This window comes from Antedon bifida, chromosome 5 (genome assembly GCF_963402885.1).
Source record: "Antedon bifida chromosome 5, ecAntBifi1.1, whole genome shotgun sequence".
Taxonomy (NCBI): Eukaryota; Metazoa; Echinodermata; class Crinoidea; order Comatulida; family Antedonidae; genus Antedon; species Antedon bifida.
The window spans coordinates 23,350,081-23,366,818 of NC_136230.1; the positions used below are offsets into that span (position 1 = coordinate 23,350,081).

General features: G+C 32.4%; 1 protein-coding gene across 1 annotated transcript; it reads left to right on the top strand.

Moving 5' to 3' along the window:
* Positions 1 to 1,348: 1,348 nt before the first annotated feature.
* On the top strand, positions 1,349 to 15,226 carry LOC144843768 (U2 snRNP-associated SURP motif-containing protein-like). The gene is made up of 20 exons (XM_078700705.1): positions 1,349 to 1,425; positions 1,753 to 1,848; positions 2,269 to 2,389; positions 2,968 to 3,077; positions 3,347 to 3,426; positions 3,592 to 3,707; positions 4,105 to 4,184; positions 4,746 to 4,911; positions 5,323 to 5,513; positions 6,303 to 6,346; positions 7,840 to 7,944; positions 8,542 to 8,608; positions 9,261 to 9,466; positions 9,987 to 10,317; positions 10,880 to 11,011; positions 11,225 to 11,381; positions 12,005 to 12,173; positions 12,878 to 13,019; positions 13,337 to 13,447; positions 13,806 to 15,226. The coding sequence occupies exons 1-20, from the start codon at positions 1,375 to 1,377 to the stop codon at positions 14,286 to 14,288; spliced, it is 2,958 nt and encodes a 985-aa protein (XP_078556831.1). The 5' UTR covers positions 1,349 to 1,374; the 3' UTR covers positions 14,289 to 15,226.
* Positions 15,227 to 16,738: the final 1,512 nt, after the last annotated feature.

Genomic DNA, 16,738 nt, shown 5'->3' on the forward strand with positions numbered 1-16,738 from the left:
GTTTATTAGTTAATAAATTTAAACATATAAAATAGAAACTTCATTTAAGCTGCATATTTAATTGTTTTTTTTTAGGATTTTTTTCTATGGATGTGATTAACTTTAATAAAACTACTTCTTTTTAATCTTCATTTCGTGTATTTAGGGGACAATACATCTTAATATAATAGATTTTTACATTATTAGTCTTTACAGCTAGCTCACTTTGTCGGTCGGTTGGATGGTCGGTCGGTCGGTAAACACTAACTCAAATTTGCGCATGCGACTGCAGCCATGTATATGGCCTTGTTTTTTGTAAGTTTTAAAATCTTCTACTAGTGTTTTACTGTTAATTGTGTGATCAGTTACAATAGTTTGATGTTTTTTTTTTTTAATCTTTATTTATTTAGATTGGTATTTTTAGGGAAGAGTGAAATTGTAATAGCCTATAATTATTATATAATATTTTTTATGTTAAATAATATGTTAAATATTAAGTGAGGTTGTTTTTTCCTTTTACTTATGTATACTTATAGACTTTGAAATCTTGTTTTAATAGTTTAAACAGAAATGTTAACCCGGACACAGGAAGTATGCGAAACAATAAATAGGAGAATATGGGTCATAATACGGGTACTCATAATATAATGACAAAAAAAAAGAAAAGGAAGTGATTGGTGGGTTTGCTGTTGTTTTTTCATTCTATTTTTTTTATTTTATGCAATTTTATGGTGATTTTAATAATATTCAGTATACGAGCGATTTAGAATTTCTTTTGTGCCTGTTATTAAGTTATATGTGTAATACAAATACTCAATTTTACCATCTCTATTCGTTTTTGAAACACCTAAATTTGTTCTTGGTTGGCCGCAAGTGGCAGTACAAAACTCTCAATTCCGATTTTTTTTCTAGGTATAGGCTATGTCCGTCATTGTGTAAATGAAGAGGTTGAACCAACCACCCAATAAGATATTTAAGCTCTTAAAAAACAAAAACCAACTGTAGACAATTTGTTAAAATAGTAGGCCTACCTAAAAGCTATAGTTTTTTTTACAATTAATGCATAGCAAACTCGACCGTAATTTGTTGTTAATCTTTTAAACCACCGGGAATGTAACAAAACAGGTCTACTAAATTCAGGTCAAGACAAACTGCCAACTTTAACCTTTTAAATTAAAATAAAACAAATAGTGGAAAGTGTTTATGTTGCAGAAAACGAGGCGTATGATAATGATGATTTAATTTTACTTTGGCGTTCCATAGACGTAATTGTAGGAGGAAGGATTGATTATTTTGACGAAAACCGCGCGCTGAAAATGTTTAACGCATGCGCCCTCTAACTACGTTCAGTTTATAACCATCATAAGTTCTTTGGTTTAACGACGCAGCTCTAAAATGGCTGACAAACGCACCCGAGCGAAGGGTCTCAACCCCAACTCAATGAAGGTAATAAATAATGTTGCTTTTGGAAGATGTTTATATTAAATTAGGAATTCGAATGTAAATATATCCTATATTTTAAAGATACAATCTATTTAGGCTAGGCCTTGATCAATGTTATGCTAACTGGGCTAGGCCTAACTAGCTAGTTAATAGCCTACCTGGTCCTGGCTGGTGCCGTGGGACCTTACTGCATGCTGCTGCATGCTGTTCTGTATGTAGGGTAGCCTAGAGAGGGCCAGTAGCCTAGAGCCTAGCATACAGTAGGTATATGAACCGCCTGGGCTAGCCTAAATTTTATTTAACATCTTTTTATTTTATTTTGAATATTAGGGGATTTCGCACACCAAACTGAAAGCATTCAGTGTTGGTCAGATGAATATTGGTAAAAAGAAATCTAAAAGAGAAGAAGAAGAGGAACGAAAAAAGGTAGGGACTAGGGTAGCCTACATCAGTAGATGTCCCAATTAGCGTTTTGTCCCAATTAGCGGTTAATTAATTAATGTAATTTATTATTTATTCACAACTATTATTTATTTTTTATGTTAGTAGTATATTTAATTTTTAAATATATTCTTTTAAAGTTACAATAATTTATTTTATAATCCCCTAAGCTATTTCATCGCTAGCCATCAAAATAATGATTGGCATCTTGATCCCATATATATGGCAAATTTCATTTCTTTAGCGCTAACTGAAGAAAGGGGGTACCCTTCACTTACATGTACAGTAGGTAAGTTACATAGTGACATGATTTGCCTACAACAAACTGCATTTCACAATACCTCAATAAATACAATACATCATGGATAATTGTAACATTGTTTTGCTGGTTCTTTTATCCAACAGCATGATGAAAAAGCAACGGCAAAAGTCTTTGAGGAATTTGTTGCTTCATTTGAAGATTCTGGAGCCTCTGCAACCGGAAAAGCCTTCGTTAGAGGCTCAACTATTAACCCAGAAACGAAGGGTAAAGGAAAAATGCTTTGAATTTTTACCCATTTCATTATTTCTGTATAAAATTATGTTTTATATTTTTCTTTTTACAATGTTATAAAATTGATAGAATTTGGTACATTGTTTACATTCAAATATTTATACAGTAGTTGAACATCGTCCCTAGGCTGTGCAAACACCTCAAACCAACTTCCTCTAATCAGTTTGGTAGCTCCTTTTAATTGTATACTTTTTTATCATTTTCTTTTGTTTGTTTTCTTTTTTCTTTTTTTTCCTATCTGGATATCCAAAAGTTGGTTTTTTTTTAAAATACATTTTAATTTAATTTTTACAATTATATTACTCTACCAACATATTTTAATAATTTAGTTAAATATACAATTGAAGAGCCCATAGTGACAGTATTGTCTTCTAGCTATTCTACTTTAAGCATGCCAACAAAAAAATAGATTCCTTTACAAATGCTTGTGAAATTTCATATATAATGTTCATGAGTATAGACCATTTAATACTGTATCTGAATTGCCTTATTATGTTTTTCTGTCAGAGTAAGTATTAAAATATTTGTTACAATATTTTCTGATCTTCTAGAAGAAAAACAAGACTCACAAACGGGAAAAATGTACAAGCCATCTTCAAAAATATCGGAAAGTATTATGTTAAAAAAACAAGAAGAAGCAAAGAAAGCAGAAAAGGCAGCAGTGAGTATACTATTTATGTTCATGTTTCAGGTAAAGATTGAACCAAGGAAGCTTATTGTTGATAAAGACCAGAATAAACTGGAGTCTTTAAAACATTTAAAATTGGTTCTTTATTTTCTACTTGGGGAAAATATATTTTTTTAACTGTATTTCCCTAGTTAGGTTAAGAGGTTAGAGTACACGTTGAGACATATTTCTCTAATTATGAATGTTCTACTGTAAGCATACACATGGTTTTATAATCATAATAATTTGTTTTATTCCTTAAGGAGCTAGCCAAGAAAAAGAAGGAAAAGGAAAAAAACAAGTCAAAGAGTAACCTGGAAAATTTTTTAGAAGAGTTAAAAGTGTAAGAACTATTACATAATATTTTATTTTTGAAATGATTTAATGCACACTATAATATTTACTGAATCATTCAATAATAACATTTACAAAAATATCACGAGAGACCTGTTTTAGCATCTTGTTTTTCAAAATATAATATTCTGTGTTTTTTTTTTCTTTTTAACAGAATGCAGGCCGAGAGGGAAATAAGACACAAGCTAAAAAAAGAGATAGCTGAGCATTCTCAAAAACGACCTACAGAGCCAAAACCTGCATTGTTAGCTACCCCTGATAAACTTCCAGGTAGGCATGATAGTGCTGGGTACTCACAGTAGTTATGTTTTATTTCTGGAATGGCCTACATTGGCAAGATGCCAGGTGCCAAAAGGCCAGGTTGCAAATGACTATGTGACAAAAGGCTACAGACCTAGGACTTGATTAGCTGTGTTATGCCTTTCCTATTTGTGCCTTCCATGCCTATCATTACTTTGGGTGGAATGATTATTATACGCTTTTCACATCGCCTAGTAAAACCCCAGTGTGTACACACACACCAAGGTGTTACCACTGCCATTTATATTCAGTGCACTCTGCTTATATAGTACAGAGTACCTTGTTTTTATTGTAATTTTAAATATTTACCGTAGAAAAGTAGGAAAACTTATGGTATTTGTTGTTTTTCTATGCACTCATATTTTAGGTATGGACGACTTGTCAGGGTCACATGATACAGGGGATCCTCAGACAACGAACATCTTTCTTGGAAGTGTAAACCCAAAAGTAAGTAACCATCACACTCATAACATTAATTATACCATCACCAGGGACAAATTTCATGGCAAAATTTGTTTGTGTATGTAGAAAGTTAACAAAAACACATTTTAGTGTTTTAAAAGTAACCATCTTTTTTATTGTATTTTATATACCAATTTGGTAATTACTTAAAAAGTTCGAAGTTAAAAACGTCGAGCATTATCCGATGTGCAGGCCAGCAGTATACCAGTAGGCCTAAAATTCTGCCCGGGCTAAGCTTAAATGAAATGTGTGTAGTGCGTCAAGGTACCTCCCCAATTACTGTACTGTAACATGGTATTCATCCAACTAGCCTGGCTCTCATTACAGCATTGGTCAAAACCAACACATATTATAAGTAACTTGCTTCCTTGGAAAATACATACATAGACATAAAATATATTTTGTTTCGCGATTTGCAATGCGATACTGGCGAAATTTTTCCCTCATCACACTCATAAACATTCATTATTTGTATACCTGTGACTGCACTAATTTAAGAAGTACACTTAATGACTATCAGATGATGCATTAAATATTTTTTCGTAGATGACCGAGGAGATGCTATGTCAAGAGTTTGGGAAATATGGTCCTCTTGCTAGTGTCAAAATCATGTGGCCACGAACAGACGAGGAAAGAAGTCGCAACAGGAATTGTGGGTTTGTTGCTTACATGAATCGCAAGGATGCAGAGAGGGGCATGAAAAATATTGATGGTAAACATGAGCTAAATATGAAAATTACTTCTAGGTCTATCCCTTGCCGATACTCATATTCTCGGCTAGAATTAAATGACGAAGTAATGCATTTTACATTTAAAGAAGATTAAACTATTCTGTGACAGACACAATTCCTTATTTCTGAATTATACCTTCTGGGTTGATGTAGAATGAAAGCTGTTTTAAAAAAATGTTTCTACTTACAATGATATACATGGATAAAATTTTAAATGATATGCTGAATTTCACCCAATTTACTATCTTTTTCACTGTCATTTTGCAAAATTTAGGTGGTGGGGGCTGCTGTCCCCTCACCCTCTCTTGAATCTGCCATGGGTAAAATAATGCTCAATGCATTGTTTTATTTCTTTTTAAAAACCATTTCCATTGATGATTTAATTCACATAGGTAAAATTATAATGGAGTACGAGATGAAGCTTGGATGGGGGAAAACTGTACCGATCCCACCACACCCTGTATTCATACCACCACAAATGTTACAGCTTACCCTCCCTCCCCCGCCATCTGGTCTCCCATTCAATGCCCAAACCAAGGACAAACGATTTGCTTCAAGACAGGGTGATGCCGAATTTCCGAAGGTGAATATTTTTATCCATGTTTTATATTATGCTTGCTTTTAGTTGATACTGTACATCACATTAATACTTTAAAATTTGCAATTAACATAGCTATGTTGACACAATTACAAAAAAAAACACATGACACCAAATACTCGCATATATTTAGTTGTGTCAGAATTTCATTAGCAAAATATATACACACAGTAGAACCTCTGTTGTGAGTCCCCTCTATTTATGTGACAGACAATATCTATTAGGGGACATGTTTTATATTGCATGGAAAATTATTTACTGCCTGCTCCTAATGAAAGGTAAACCTTTGGATTCTACTGTATGTATAAATTATGTATAGGTATAATTATCAACAAAGCAATATCATTTGTTGTCCATCAAAATATTTATAAGGATGATTATTTTGTTTCCATATAATTATGAAATAAATATGATACATTTCTTATCACATTTACATACACATTTTATACACAAAAGGCAGTTACAGGGTTTTGTCCTTTTACCCTGTTGAGGTAACCTTTGACCCATGCCCTCTACACATGATTGACCTGAGAGCTTATTTTGACTTTACAATACAACCATAGCCAACCTTGTCCCTACCTTCTATCAATAGGGCTTGATTATTTACTACTATTTTGTACTGCAAATTGAAACCTATTCAATAACACACCATACTGATACCACATAATACTTTATCAATGTTAATACAATGTTTATGCAATTTGTAAATGTGAAAGTTGCCGACGCCATACTGACCTTTTTTGTATTCTTTTGATAATTGTCTTCGTCACCCAGACGTTAAAAGATGCTGTTGTTAAAGTGGTTATCCCGACAGAAAGGTACCCTACTCGCATTTTCTTTATCGCTCCAACCGAGGGCGTTAATATATTTTTTGCAGAGACGTCTTTTTCTGACTAATTTCGTGGTTTGCTGTTGAAATATTCCAGATCAATTAAACTTATTCAGTGCCTCAAAAGTAAAATTTAAATTTTCCCAAATTATTGACACTATTTAAATTATTTTTACACGTTTGATTTTCATTTTTATCACTATTATGAAGGCATTCATTGTCACTAAATTGTTATTCTTAAAATGTTTAGAATACTAAATTGATTGAAAGCATTTAGCATATATTTGAGAATCAAACACAAAACAGTTATTGCCAAATTTGTGACCATAGTTAAACTGTTCCCATGGCATGCTTATGGACACCCATCTACTATCTGAATGTTATAATAACATATAAAGAAAATTAAACAGCAAAGAAATTAATTATTAATGAGCAAACTGTCAGTCAGACAAAGACCTTTCTGGTAGCCATAGTAACCACAGGTGTAAACCACGCCTGAAGTGCATCAAGCAGGTATGTGAATTTTATATTTTTCTAGCGATATTTTGTTCAAAAAAGAATTCTGTGATAGAGAGTGCCATTTAAATATTTTTGATGGAATGCACTTACACTATTAGAATTTCACACTTTTATACAAAATATATAATGTAAATATTTATACATTAAATTACCGTATTTAAAAACAACTACAGACATCATCTAATGCATGCTTAAATTTACATACAGGGCAAAATCCATTAGATTTCAGCAATTTCATTTTTTCAATACTAATAACAAACTACAACACAAATCTTATTTGGAAGGAATTTATTTCATACTTATTCCAACACACAACTATATTTAATATTTTGTTTGTTTATTTATTTGTTTATATTCCAAATATACCTTTTTCCCATCTCTACCAATCAATTTTGCATTCTTTCCACATTTCCCTACACACATTTTAGTTTGAATTACATTCATTCACACATTGTGTCAAACCTACTATTGTGGAAATCAATTTAAGACCTCTATTCAAAAAAGAAATATATTCAGTTACACATCATTACTGATCTTGTATGGTTCAATAAGCACCAAATTTAGATAATTGTTACATGATAGTCACAATCGTCATACGCCGATCATTTAAATGAACATTTTGGTGTAAAGTTACTAAAAAACATTATTTTATTATATTAATTATTTATGCATATTATTCTATATCATATTGTTATTATTAATAAAGATATGTGTTTGTACTGTTTTTATGAACTTATTGTAGTTCATTATACTGTACATGGCAACAAATTGAAAAGATTAATTTGATAAAATTAATAGTTTGAGTCTCAAACCATTTCTGATTCTATGCATGCATGTAAACTAATAACACTATTGTCTCCGTATGAGTAAAAAAAAAAAGAGATACACTATAACATTTAGAATTTTGGAGATTTAGGTTGCCCCACTGGGGGCAAGTTTTCCATGATTTGATTCCTCTTTCAGACCAATGTTGCATCTCGTCCATCGTATGATCGAGTTTGTGGTGCGTGAAGGACCGATGTTTGAAGCTATGATTATGAATAGAGAATTAAATAATCCACTATTTAGGTTGGTACAATACATTGTACTCAATACAATAAAGTACTTGTTGGTGCCATAAAAACCCAAAAAGAAAAAGTATAAAGTAAACAGTAAAAAAACTGAGAAAATATCCTACAGTCTTAAGGCCCATTTACACTAGAGCGATAACGATCAACGATAAATAGATAAACATCCATTTTTCTTGGAAAAAACGAATGAAATTTGAACAGTTTTCGTTCTAGAACTATAGGATAATCGTGAACAATAAAAACAATAAAATCGTTGTATTTTAACGATATTTATTATTATTGCTCTTGCTAATCATGACGTCATTTGATTGGACGTGTGGAAATATTATTTTCAATCATCAAAGGCAGCATAGATGATAATCCTATAGGTCTAGGATGAAAACTTTTTAAAATTCTTTGTTTTAGGTATGAAAAATGCATATTTATCTTTTTATCGTCGATCGTTATCGTCCTAGTGTAAATGGGCTTTTATAGTTGATCATTAAAGCACAGGAATAATAGTGCCTAAACATTCACCACCATGATTTCAACACTATACATACTCATTAAGATAAGTTCATGCATACTTGATGGAATATATTTTATTATTTTGTAGATTTTTGTTTGAGAATACATCTCCTGCCCATATCTATTATCGCTGGAAGTTATACTCAATACTACAAGTAAGTTTTTTAAAATTTAATCTTTTGGCTAATTGTTGAGCTATTTGCATGCTAAAATCTTATTGAGGTCTTGCCTATGCTATTATAATGAGCAGTGGCGGATACACAATTTTAAAATAGGAGGTGCAGAGGGCTTAAAAATTGTAAAATGAAACTTGTGCTGAAATACTATATCTTTTGTATTACAATTTTCAAAGTTTAGGACAGTGTGACTGAGCACCCTTCAGGATCCACCTAAGACATGAGACATTGCATATGTATCTCCCATTAGCTATTGTTTTTGACCTGAATATGTAAATTAAATTTCTGACCTTTGACCCTTATAGAAGTAACTATGTAATAGTAAAATCTTTTCTCATTCCTTGTAAGTCAAATTGCAAAATCTTCCATTAGTTGTTATTTTATTTATTGCCCATATTCTATTTATTGCACCTGCTGGCTGGGATGTCGCATCAAAAGCGATTGAGTTCGCTGTTAGTGTCCCCCGGGTCTAGCATGTGTGATGTATGTGTTATTGTTTGTATTGTGAAACCCAAAATAAATTGATTTGAATAATTTGTACCCGAGTATGTAAATTGTGTAACCGTGCGACCTCTATGAATTAACTACGCAATTATAGTAAATTATTTACACATACATTATTTCTGAAAAGGGTGATTCACCTACACAATGGCGGACAAAGGAATTCCGAATGTTTGATGGAGGTTCCTACTGGAAACCGCCGCCATTGAATCCATATCTGCATGGAATGGCAGAAACCTTAGCAGGCGAAAAAGCTCCAAGAAAACCATCACCCCCACCACAACCCACCCATCGTGTTCAAGAAGAAGTTCGAAGAAGGGGAATGCTTTCAAACCAGTAAGCCAATTATTTTATTTATTTTGGTCTCACTGGAATTTTAATTTTTTTTTAAATTCAATCACCACTAAAATATTTATAGTGCAGTGCATAGTTTCACAATATTAAATTTAACATAACTTAATTGGTATTTTTTTAATTTTTTTGGAATGCCATACTATATATAAAAATGCTCTGTTAGTTCCACTTTTGAGAATCTATCATCTGAAGCTAAGAAGGATGTTTCGAATGTCAATGTTGGTTTTGGACATGGCATAATGTCAGGGCATGACGTTATGAGTATTCACTGGCTAAACCAAAAAACCCAGGGCATGAGCAGCCCCAATTCTACTACCATACTTAAGAGTGCTAACCCTGTGCTTTACTGAATAATGTCCCAACTGCATATTTACCTGGAAACCCCTACTTCATTATAAGAGCAAATTGTCTAAGTTGTATAGTTTGTATATAAATATTTAATTGTAATTAACATTTTCATCCATTTTAAATAGTTAAACATAATGGTATTATTATTTTAAAGTCAACGGGACAAACTTGAAGACATGCTGAGGAATCTTACAATGGAAAGAAAGAGAATCAGTGATACTATGGTATACTGCCTCGACCATGGTGAATCGGCAGAGGAAATCGTAGAGTGCATCTCAGAATCACTATCCATTCTTGAGACACCGATTCCAAAGAAGATAGGGCGTCTGTTTCTTGTGTCCGATATTCTGTTTAATTCCAGCGCAAAAGTCGCCAATGCCTCATACTACCGGAAATTCTTTGAAGTGAGGTTACCAACTATATTCAATAACCTCTACAAAACTCACCAATCAATTCAACAGCGTTTAAAAGCAGAGCATTTCAAGGTTGGCATATACATTCATTGAACTTATTTTGAAAATATTAGGATCTGTCTAAAATGTAGTACATATAACATGTATTAAAGGCTGTGTTATAAAGACACAAGCAATGTGATGCGCATGCATTGGACTCGACCTCCAACACACTACGCATATGCTCTGTCTATACAGCACCCAATGCGATATTCCCAAACGGTCTTCCAGAACACAACCAGGCCCAATGTTGCATATCTGACAAGAACTGGTGTTTAAATGTATAGCCTGCCACAAAATGTTGTGATAATGAAGGTTGATGTTAAGCTCTGTTTACTATGAAATTTTAGTTGACAACAAAGTGTGATGTGCCCAAATATGGTAGTGATATTCCCAATTATGGTATGACATCATGTCCATATATGGGCACATCACATTTTTCATAAAATTTCATAGTGTAGACAGTGCTTTAGATTATGCTATCCTGTATTCACTTGGAAAAGTGCAAACTCTGTCCAATTACTCCCACTTACCAGACATTATGTATTAGACTGTACTAGCTATAGTTGATTAAATGTTTTCATTTTTGTTACAGAATCGTATAATGGCATGTTTTCGTGCATGGGAAGATTGGGCAATATACCCAAATGATCTGTTAGTTCGACTTCAAAACATCTTTCTCGGTCTGATCGGTTCCAAGAAGGACGGACCAAATGGCGATGTTGACGTAAGAATTTATTTATAATGCCCATAATGTATACATATGTTGTAGGTTCTGCATCGAAAATGACATGAAATGCTTACCACAAATCATATTATAATCATACATAATAAACCACTTGATTTTATTTGTCAATTACTTAACCTGTTAGTTACACCATACAGGTCTTTTTTTAACTGATGACAATGTTTATTGAATGAAATGTTTGTAACTCCGTAGGATGTGTTGCCACAGAAGCCAGTTGAACCTGAATTGGATGGTCTGCCAATTGTAGATGAATCCGTAGATGGTCAAGCGGTCGCGGATGACATTGATGGTACCAACATTGAAGATGTTGATGGTACAGAGCTAACAGATGACCTAGATGGAAACCCAGGTTAGTTTGTAAATTTGGATAATGATGCCGCATTTATATAGTGTATAATATTCGAATGGTGGCGGTGTTTTTATGAGGATAGTAGTGACAATGACAACTAAGAACTGTGAGATTTCATTGTTAGGGGTAGCCTTAAAAATGTTGTTTTGTTTTATTATAAGCTTTTAAACTAGTACCTGTACAAAATTTTGAATATACAAACCCCTGCAATTATTTACCTTAAAATAGTAAAAAAAAATAGGTATTTAAAGAAAAGCTATTAAAATAAATGTGATAGAGTTAGCAAAAACTACTGTTAAAAAGAGAAAAAAAGGAGGGTTGAAGAATTTGGAAATGTGAAGGTATAAATTGATAATACTTTTGTAACTCCTGAATAAATTCCTGTAATTTGATTAGACGATTGTGGGTTAAATGGCGTGAAATAGTACGTACTATTTAACGATCGTGTAATAGTTTGTTTTTTTTTTCATTTTTTCATGCATGAAAGAAGATCAGCATCGTCTGTTGTTCTTTGAACAGAATTTCACAATATCATTCAGTATTTATTGAATAATATTCAAAATAAAATATGATTTTTTGTTCTTATTTTAAAAATCAATTCTTTCTTTTCCTAATAATTTTAGTTGATGATCTTAATGGTGCTCCCATATCGTCAAGGGATGCTGATAGTAAATTCAAAGTTGCTCCTTCAAAGTGGGAATCAGTAGATGCCTCCACGTTAGAATCGCAAGCAATGACCTCATCCAAATGGGAACTACTAGAGAACTTAGAAGAAGATAAATCAAAACATGTGTAAGTTTAAAGATATATATAACTCCAAAGGCAAATTAATGAAAATAATGACAATACTGTAGGTATCAGTGGCTGGATTAATGGAGATACAAAATAAAATAAGCAAAAAGCTAAATCAAAACGATAAAGTAAAACAGAAAAAGTAGAAGAGCTTTCGAGCAACACTAGCTCTTCATCAGTGCAAAATAAATATTTACACTATTAAAGATGTATTGTCCCCCAAAAACATGAAAAATGAAGATTAATTAAATCAGACTTTGAATAGGTTATTTTGTAGATTTAATAAAGTGAATCACTTCCGTAAAAAAAAACGGAAAAAATTATGTTTTTACTTATAAAATAACATGATAAATGGTTAAATTCAACCAAAAATCCATTGGCTGGCAGCCAATTTGACCATTTTTCTAATTTTTGGTCGAGGTCAATAACTATTATGTGACATTAAAATGGCATATTAAAAAACAAAATTTTGTAAAAATTATTTTTCAGGGGGACAATACCTCTTTCTACACTATCAAACTTTATGTGACAAAACAAATGTGATGTGCCCATATAATATTTACACGATGATATCATATCACTACCATATTTGGTTGTGCATATCACACTTTTTTTTTTAGTGTAGACAGAGCTTTAGATAAGATGGTGTTCATTAAGTGCATGGTTAATTTGAAAATAATTAATTTACTTAAATGTTTTATTAGAGATGAAGAGGCTGAAGATGAAGATGGTGTACCAATTGAAGAAGATGATGATGAAGATGAACAAGAGGCGTCTAGGTCTTATGATTTACTAAAGCCACTAGAAATGACAGAGGAACGAAGAGCAAAGTTAAGGGATATTGAGGTATTTAATCAAATGATTTCTTCATTTTTTCAAACCAGTTCTAAACTAATGTCACAAAGTGGGGATCTGAACCTATTAGCTGCGGATTATACTCATTTTTAAAATCATTTACACTTTTAATAATATTGTTTTATCACTGTTCCAATATACAGTAATATTTTCTTGTGGGGGAGAGTTGATTTCTCACTGTCCCAATATAATGTTGTTTAACATTTCTTTTGAGGGAGAGTTGTTTTGTTTTCATAAAGAACCCATGACACAAGAAAGGGTCGTTTCATTTGTATACGATTTAATTTATTCATGCTTTTTTAATTTAGATGAAAGTAATGAAGTTCCAAGATGATGTAGAAGGAGGACGAAGAAGTAGAAAATCTGGCATGAGTATTGGTGAACAAGTTCACAAATACCGCAAAAAACTCCTTCAAAAGGTTTGTAAATTTATTCTTTTTATTTACTGAATACAAAACATTCATAACACACCTACTGTGAATTATTTCAACAGACATTTTTGTGTAGTAGCCAAGCTTGGCCTACTGTCGTCTGCCTTCCTTTGTAATGATATGGAAAATATGATATATAATAACTGAAAAAACTATCAATTTGTCTCTACCTGTAAATTTTGTGCAATAGAACCAATAATTTGTAAATAAATAAAATGTACAAAACCTGAACATACAATGTAAAAAGAAGATTAAAAATAATACAAGGCACGTAATCAATTAATCAGTGGCAAAAAAGGGGGTTACCAATAATCGTTTCATATTTCATTGTATTGTTTCATTACAGGAACGTGAACGGGCAATTGAAAAGCAAAGAGACAAGGACAGAGAGAAATCGAAACAAAAAGAACAGGATAGACTACGAGATTACGAAAGAGCACGTGAAAAGGAACGTATTCGTCTCGTTGATGCTTCAGATTCTGAATCCGACTCAAGCAAACCAAAACGACGGAGAAGCTCCAGTGGTTCAGTCAGTCCATATAACAACAAGCGCTATCGATCAGGCTCGCATTCTCCAGCTTCAGATCGCCGCAGTAGTAGACATGAGTCTCGTGAAGTCTCCCCAATGTCATATGACTCCCCAAATATCCGCAAACGAAGCCCGTCCCGTAAGGTGCATCGTTCACACAGGATGCCAAGGCCGGACTCTCGGTCCCCCGGCAGACGTCCACGCAGATCACGCTCTAGGTCTCCAATCAAACGTTCATATTCTCCATATCGTAGTGGTGGTAGTAGTAGTAAATCTCACAGGAAGAAAAGCAAATACTGAAGATTCCAGATTTAGTTGAGTAACGAAATGAAAACTTTGGATATAATTTGTGTTTACATTTCAACATAGCAAATAAACAAGTTTGACTTTGTTAATATTGGTTCGTGTTAATGCAAATGTGAAATGCTATAATTTGTACTTATAGGGTATGTGTACTATTTAACACTAGTATTCATTTGCGTACATCTCATGATTGCTGGCAGATGGCACGCCAGCTTCATGTACCTTTCAACCAATTGATATTGGTTTGTGTTAAACGTGGCATTTACGGAATATTGTTATTTGTACTTTTGATTTGTGATGACCTTGACACAAATTAGGTCAAAGTTAATTAATTGTGTGGAGAAATTGGGACGTGACTAACGGAACATCAATGCGCAGATCCTAATACTTGCAAATTTTGAAAGCTCCATTTGATGATGATTTTAAATCTAATTTGGTTACAACTGCTGAGAAAATTTCATCAAAATATCTTTAAATGTCACCATATTTAATGAAAATACCAATTGTAACAGCGCTAAAAATAACACTAAGAGCATTGGAGTATTGGTAATTTCAGTATTGGCCCAAATTTATGTTGTAGATGTCTTTGATGTTGGCCAAAGGTTAGGTGCTTATGTCATCGATCTAGTAATAATGCTAATGTTCCTTTCATATGTTTTTTGCCCCAGCATTTGCAAATAATAATTGAGGATTTTCTATTTTAATTAAATTACTGTACTCTGAGTTAAGATTTAAAAGTTTTTTTAACCCAATAATTTTGCAATTTCTGATAACGTGGTATAATATTATACAGGTATATTTCTTTGGTTAAGTTTATAGCAAAGTGATTGTTTTATGGAAAAAATTCAGATCCAGTTACCTTTAACTTTATTGTACGAAAACTGCCTGGTATTATTCTCAAGATTTGATAAATAAATGTGAATAATTGTACTGTGCCTTTTGTTTATTGTTTCTTTTTAAAGATGTATTGTCCCCCAAAATCATGAAAAATAAAGATTTTTAAAATCGGACTTTGAATAGGCCATTTTGCAGTTTTAATGAAGTTGTTCACTTCCATAAGAAAAAAGACAAAATAAACAGTTAAATTACCCAAAAACTCATTGTCTTCCAGACAATTTGACCATTTTTTGCTTTAAATTACATTTTTCTCAGGTAAATAAATTGTTTTCAGACCCAATTTTTTGTGAGAGTGAATAACTATTATGTGACATTAAAATAACATATTCAACAAAAAAATTTAAAAAAATATTTTTTTAGGGGGACAATATATCTTTAATTAGTGTTTCAGTACAGGGATATAAAACATGAAATTAATATAATAACAATATTTAAACTAGAATTTAATTCGTCACTTTGACGAATTATAGGTGATCATTTTTATCATTTTACTGAAATTAATTTTTTTTTAAACATGCACGTACGTTAACATACGATCGGAAAATGTTGATGTATGCCATCCTATTATATGCTTATAGTGCTGAGTTGTGCCTATATGCCATATACAATATGTACAGTATATACTGTATATCTATATACAGTGTAGCATAGGTGAAATTGCGGGACACATGTTCTAATTTTTTGGCATGATGACGTTATCAAACTAAACTTTAAGATGACAATTTCGAAAGATAATTAATTGAGCAAAAAAATATAAGATTTGGAAAACAATTTGGCACGTAGAAGCGCTGTGCGCGCTCTTTGAATTGTGTATAACTTTGACGAAAAATATGAAAAAACTACTTTTTCACTTCAACTGGCCATATGTTAACGTCACAACATCCGATAGGCTTAATTTTTATATGAATAAATATCTACATTTCATCAGCTTTCATAATAAATTATAATCATCAAGGTAACCTTCAATTCTGAAGAGCTGTAAGATATTCAAATTTACTGCGAAGGTGAAATTACACGGCCTACGTTTTTACGCGTGATGACGTCATTAAAATGAAGATAGTGTCAACTCATGATAAAGATAATTAATTAAGCAAGCACATACTGAAAGTTGTGCGAAATTCGAGCACACATAACCAAGATGCGCTCTGTTGAATGTGATAATCTACACAAAAAGATAACAAATCCTAATTTTTAAATTCAAGTGGCCATTTGATGACGTCAAAACATTTTGTACGTAAAATGAATTCATATCTACAACTCAATGGCTTCCAGAATAAGTTAAAAAAATCGGGGGTCATCTTGCATTCTGAAGAATTATTTTCATTTTAAAAAAGACCTATTTTTCACCATTTTCAGAACTTTTGTAAAATAAATGTGCGCATTTTGTCATTTTTAACGTGCTCGTATAGCGTTATTTTAAGTCGGAACTGACTCAAATTTGGTGAATGTACTAAGGATGGTGAGTAGAATGAGATTTGTAAAAAAAATTCATATTTTTTACGCTTTTTAAGTATCGCGCGCGCAAAAACGCATTTTTGCGCAGTAATTTT

Bases quoted from the DNA above. Each gene is read 5' to 3' on its own strand.
- LOC144843768 (XM_078700705.1), top strand. From the start codon at position 1,375: ATGGCTGACAAACGCACCCGAGCGAAGGGTCTCAACCCCAACTCAATG. The intron at 3,427-3,591 runs GTAAGAACTATT...TCTTTTTAACAG, and splicing joins TTTTTAGAAGAGTTAAAAGT to AATGCAGGCCGAGAGGGAAA. The intron at 11,012-11,224 runs GTAAGAATTTAT...GTAACTCCGTAG, and splicing joins GACCAAATGGCGATGTTGAC to GATGTGTTGCCACAGAAGCC.